Source organism: Phoenix dactylifera, chromosome 16 (assembly GCF_051530095.1).
Source record: "Phoenix dactylifera cultivar Ajwa chromosome 16, Ajwa_hap1_PhDact_Kaust_v1.1, whole genome shotgun sequence".
Taxonomy (NCBI): domain Eukaryota; kingdom Viridiplantae; phylum Streptophyta; class Magnoliopsida; order Arecales; family Arecaceae; genus Phoenix; species Phoenix dactylifera.
The window spans coordinates 15919037-15924781 of NC_143205.1; the positions used below are offsets into that span (position 1 = coordinate 15919037).

General features: G+C 36.4%; 1 protein-coding gene across 1 annotated transcript; it reads right to left on the reverse strand.

Annotated features, from left to right (window-relative positions):
* Positions 1–4234: 4234 nt before the first annotated feature.
* Positions 4235–5121, reverse strand: LOC103706376 (18.1 kDa class I heat shock protein-like). Its single transcript, XM_008790451.6, has one exon. It carries the CDS (start codon positions 4987–4989, stop codon positions 4519–4521), a length of 471 nt encoding a protein of 156 aa, XP_008788673.1. The 5' UTR covers positions 4990–5121; the 3' UTR covers positions 4235–4518.
* Positions 5122–5745: the final 624 nt, after the last annotated feature.

Here is a 5745-nt window from a genome sequence, read left to right on the forward strand (position 1 = left end):
TAATTGTCATGCGAACAATTTAGACTCTCATCCAAATAGTTTAGGCACCTCCTTCGTTTGCAAACTGATTTTTCGCTTTCAATTTCAGTAGTTATTCAGAATTATATATAACAGAAGTATTCAAAATTCAAAATTAAATTATTTAACTAGAATATATATATATGTACACAACAATAATATGATTACCATTTTGCTGCAAGATGTTGGATACACTAGCAATAGTTAATAAAGTCTGCCGCAGTGCAGCAAAAGCTGTAAAGAAAAGTTTTTACACTTTATACTAGGGTTTCCATCAATAAAAATTCATTCCACCATTGAGCTTTACAACATTGTTCGAGTCATATATACCTCCTTAAGAATTTAGCTCCTAGTGTGTTAGTGCTTCGTTGAAGTGGAAAAGAGGAATTTGAAGCTTCAATAGGTCTAAAGGCCAACAAAAAGCTATTAGGGTAAATGGAAAGACAGGGAGGGCACTAATTGTCCACACTGGTATTCCAAATGGAATGGTCACTTACATGTGCATGTACCTTTTAGGTGCCTTTCAAATGCAGTCTCAGTAATGATATCTTAGACAAAATAAATCACCCTTCTTATACATCATCAATACTAATGACATGTAATCTTTTGAGTTTTGTATGCAAAGTACTAATGCGCATGCTTGGGCTGAGGAATTTTCAACAAATCCGCCTGGTTCTCAACCTGAAAAACTTTAAATTTGGCAGGTTGGCCAGCCCATGCGTAACTTGGTTTTCCACTTGATCTATCACATATTAGAACAAGCTGGTCAACATTGCATAGAATCTAGTTGTTAGGGTTTGTTTGACTAGATGGCTCAAACTAGGCTTTCGGGCCACTAATGAAACACCATTCACTCTCTAAGGTTAAGACAGAACCAACTTGTTCCTCTATGAACATTTGATATAGTTAAACTATTCTCAGGTCACTTGACACTATCTGGGTCTTCTTTTGGTTCAATCATTAAAGGGGAAAAAGGCCTTTATCAGCTAGTTCTGTTAAACAGTTCCTTAGCAGAAGACCTTGAAGACAATATGTATGCCAAAGAATAGCCATTTTGATTACCCAATCTTGTCTTGGACTGCATCAGATGGGATAGACGCAAAGTTATCATGAGTCAAACTGAGCTACTTCCTAATTGATGACAGTTGAAAAGAATTGACACACATCCTCCCTAATCTGCAGATTTTGAGAGTATATCATAAGCTTCCAGCATGATCTTGTAAGTACTGATAGAATTGCCAACAGGATTGCTCCATCAATCAGTCTATGACACTAAACAGATGTGCTGAATTATATGTTCATAATTATTTCTGGAATGGTGGTGATTTCAGAATTACCGAACTTATGCTAGTCTTTCTTCTGATTAATGGATCTGCCTCCATATTCTGGCTTTTTCCCCAGTCTGGATGTTTAAAATCCTGCTTGTCAAACAGACAAACAGGAAGCAGGGTCGGGCCTGGGCTGAGGATATCCATAAAAAAAGACGACGACGACGAGGACAAAAAACAAAACTGACCTGATATGTCAACCTGAATAATGTAATATTTGGCACAGAGGTTAACTGTGTGCATTCCTAGCTAAAACAACATTATTAATATTATATTTCATTGTTTGTCCTCTACTAATAGATGCACAATCGATTCTTATAGCAGACGATCAGTTTTTAGTCATCACTTGTTTAGGTTGTCTGATCACAAAAAAATTATTTGCTTACATGCAAATGCCTTCTCACTTAAAAAATATGATATATGAAAATGTGAGCAGCCGGAGAAAATGGAAATGGTATATTTTTTCTGATGCATTGGACTGCTAAATAACTGAAATTATTCAGATAAATTTTTCATGGCATACAAATTGCCTAAATATGAAGCATGTGTCATTTCATTGCACCATATATATAATATCATTCTGGGATGTTTAAAGAAGGTATGCTATGATGTTTAGCCTGGTTCGGGAGATTCTGTGATCACATAGCAACTGAACTATTCTCATTGTAAGGACCATGTAAGCGTGTATTCCTACATTGGCTATAAATTAGGTAGATTCTGGATACTTATATAGAACCAAAAAATCCAAATAATATCTTCCAGGTAGTCTTTTAGGGTGAACTTCTAGGTTGTGACAAATAGTATCAGAGTGAATCTAATCTGAGCCTATGTAGACTAGGGACACTACAGCAAGGATCTACTGAAATTGACTACGAGTTGATCGTAGTATTTATGATTAGATTTGAACAAATTTGGATCCTTAGCCTGGCAAAAATACCAGAGCTTAAACAGAGAAAATATGTGAGGACCATGCAAATATATATTTAGTCCCACATCAATTATATACTAGCTAGATCTTGAATACTTATACATAACTAAAAAACCCAAATAACAGCTTTGGGCTAGCTTTTTTGGATAAGGTCTTGGGTTGTAACACTTTTAATATATATCTCAAGTTTCGTAGTTTTGAAAATATATGCTGATCCCTTAAAACTGCACTTCATTAAAATATGCTTCATGCCATTAAATAGAGCAGTCGAAATATCCTCCCAGCATAAGCTTCACCGGGCAGACCTTGGAGCCATATCAGACAAGCGAAGCCATAAAAAAAATCTAGCTTTTAGCTACATATGGATCTTTAATGGAAATGGCTTAAAAACCTGCATCATTATATCCTACTTTGAATTGAAAGTGGGTTTCATATACTAGATGGTAATGTAGCACCCCTTAGATGCAATGGTCAAGTTTCAACAATTAAAGGAGACAATGCCAATGCTGCTGAGGGGGAAACTAGTGAGAGATATTAGAAACATCCTAGGCGAAAATTCAATGCCTTGGTTTTCTTATGTAACTGTAATATCCCAGATAAACAAATCTCTCCAAAAACCAGGTAGTCTTTTGAAATAGTCTCATGATTCTACTTCCATAGAACATGCATCAAGGCTTACTAAAATTCTCAATTTGTAACCCTGTCTCACGATTTTAATCATGATTTACTCTATTTTATATATATATATGTGTGTGTGTGTGTGTGTGTGTGTGTTGTACCCTAAGGGAAGAGTGCAATTGAGTCTCCTACATATTGGGTGTATTGGGGGCGAAAGTTTATGAGGTAATCTTTTAATTTGTTATCTTTATTCTTTTTTCTAGTGAAGTTTTTGTATTGTCTTTACTTGTGGATACAGATTAATAGATCGAACCATATAAATATTGTGTCCTCTTGTTGTTTTCTCTTTTTTCTTTTTATTTCATTATTCTCCTTGCCTGTTGCAATAGCTATCATGTTTGAATTAATCCCGACATGTAGCTTGCAGGAACTAGTCCACATCTTAGTGCATAATAAATCATAAATTTTACATATAACACCTTTAAAAACTTAATTATGAAACATAAGTTAGTCTTATTTATGATTTCAAAGTAGCCCCGGAATGCTAAGAACATCGGCTTGTCTAAACTTAGATTAGAAATTTTACGGTTGAGACCCTAGATAATTTAAACATTGAACATAAGTAAGTCCTGCCAGCTTTGAACCAGTCTCGGCGCTTGGGTTGCTGGGACTAGTTCAAACACTACATTAGGAATTTTACAAGTTCGTTCCTACATCACTCAAAATTTAAAACAAAATTAATGTTATTAATTTCGGCTAGCCAGCCCTCTCATTACTGGGATTATTTCCAACTTAATAGATGAACGTTACATTTAACTCCTCATCAAATGTCAATACTCTAAGACTCAATATTGTCAAAGGCATTTTTCTTTTTTCTTCCTCTTGAGAGAGAATGATGGCCATATCTATACCATATTCCTTGCATGAAATAGCACCTTGCTGATCTCCCCCTTTTAGTCATATCCTGCATTGCAGTCCACATCGTTTAAAATGATTTCCATTTGCGTGATCACCGGATTTGCTAATGCAAGATAATATATTGAACTTGATATCAAAAAGAATATATATTGCCGGATTTGCAAAAACTAATTTCACAATTCATTTTTGCGTGTTTAAGTTTTTTCATGATGTTTTTCTTATTTTTCACCTAATAGCCCGAGAGGGAGAGGGAGAGGGAGAGGGAGAGGGAGAGGGAGAGAGACTTCTATAGTGGGTTACACCGTGACAGTTCTTATGCTATGGCCATGACCAAGAATAAGATACTGGGGGACCACTACTGATGGTCTTAATCTTCTACTCTCCATTTAGTTTCAGAGATTAGCCTACAAATTACACACATAAATACACACACAAAGCATCCATATTATTTATAAAAGTAACCAAATCATACGACTCATATCTATGCTCTAATTGAGCTTACAAGGAAATCTGTCCAAAGAAAATAAAAGGCAGAAGAGTTAGAATCCATTCAGTTTATCTTACATCACTCTTCCATATATCATGCTGCACCTCTACTTTCTTCCAAGCACCACTAGGATTCCTATAGCTTGCAAACCACATATAATACATAGGTTTACTTGATACATATAGATTACGTGATACGCATGAAGCAGCAGAAGTATTGAGTTAGCCTGTAATCTGAATAAACCTCCCCTGAACCTTCTTCTCTTGATCCTTGGGCACAGTCACTGTAAGAACTCCATTCTCAAGGACCGCCTTCATGCGCTCAATACTTGCATTTGGTGGTAGTTTCACACTACGAAGGAACTTTTCAGCGCTCCGCTCGATATGGTGCCACTTCTCACCCTTCTCTTCACTATCTTTAGTCCTTTGCCCACTTATCTTCAGGATCTTCTCTTCTTCTACTTCTATCTTTACTTCATCCTTCTTCACTCCGGGGAGGTCAGTTATAAAGACATGAGCATCATGAGTTTCCTTCCAATCCGTACTGGCAGCAGTAAAGGATGAGACTGCGGCGAAAGGCATCACGCTGGCAAGGGAGAAACCTTCAAGGGAATCCCATATGTCAATAGAGATGGGAGGCTCAGTGTTAGTGGTTTTTGCGGACTTTCGACCAAACAAGCTAGAGAGGGACATGCTGTCTTAGAAATTGTACGCAAGCTAGTTGCAGAGCAGCAGATGGGATGATCCTACATGGTTAGCCAAGGGAAATAGCTGATCTATTTATAGGGCGGAGACGTTATAGGGATCAAAACTTCATGAGTAGTTTCTAGGAATTTCTTGGCTTTGCTTCTGATACTTCAGATGAAGCTTGCCATTCATCCTTTTTCTGTACAATATAGACCATGGAATATCAAGGCAAATGACGATTCCTTTAGTTAAAGTAAAGAATAATGTTTTTTTGATGAAAAAGTAAAGAATAATGTCACGTTCAACAGTAGCATAAATCGTTCTTTTCCCAAAAAAAGGGGGGAAACGAAAATAAGCATTGTTTTATCCATATTATGCATATCATTGTATTGTTGCTCCTTGATCTTGATAGGAGAACTATAAAGAAATTTTCATCATGTCATTAAACAATGGTTTTTTTTTTTTTTTGGGTGATAACACTGGAGATGTTTTCATGAACTCAATTCTCTTATTACTCATCAGATCTCTTTATTTTTCTTCCATAACTTTATCGTGCAATAACCCTCACTAAGAAAATTTCGTGAATAATCACTAGAAATATGTGACATCCAAAGAATAAAAAATATGAGAGACGGTACATTATGTCCCTTCAGATTTTCCTTTGCTGGAAGGGGATACGCCTCTTCAGGAAGTTCTTTCTCAGGTAGGCCCTCTTTTTGCAGAGGAATTAGAACCCACACACTTGAGATTCCCATTCCCTGG

Excerpts from the sequence above, each read along its gene's own strand:
- LOC103706376 (XM_008790451.6), bottom strand. The coding sequence starts at position 4,989 with ATGTCCCTCTCTAGCTTGTTTGGTCGAAAGTCCGCAAAAACCACTAAC.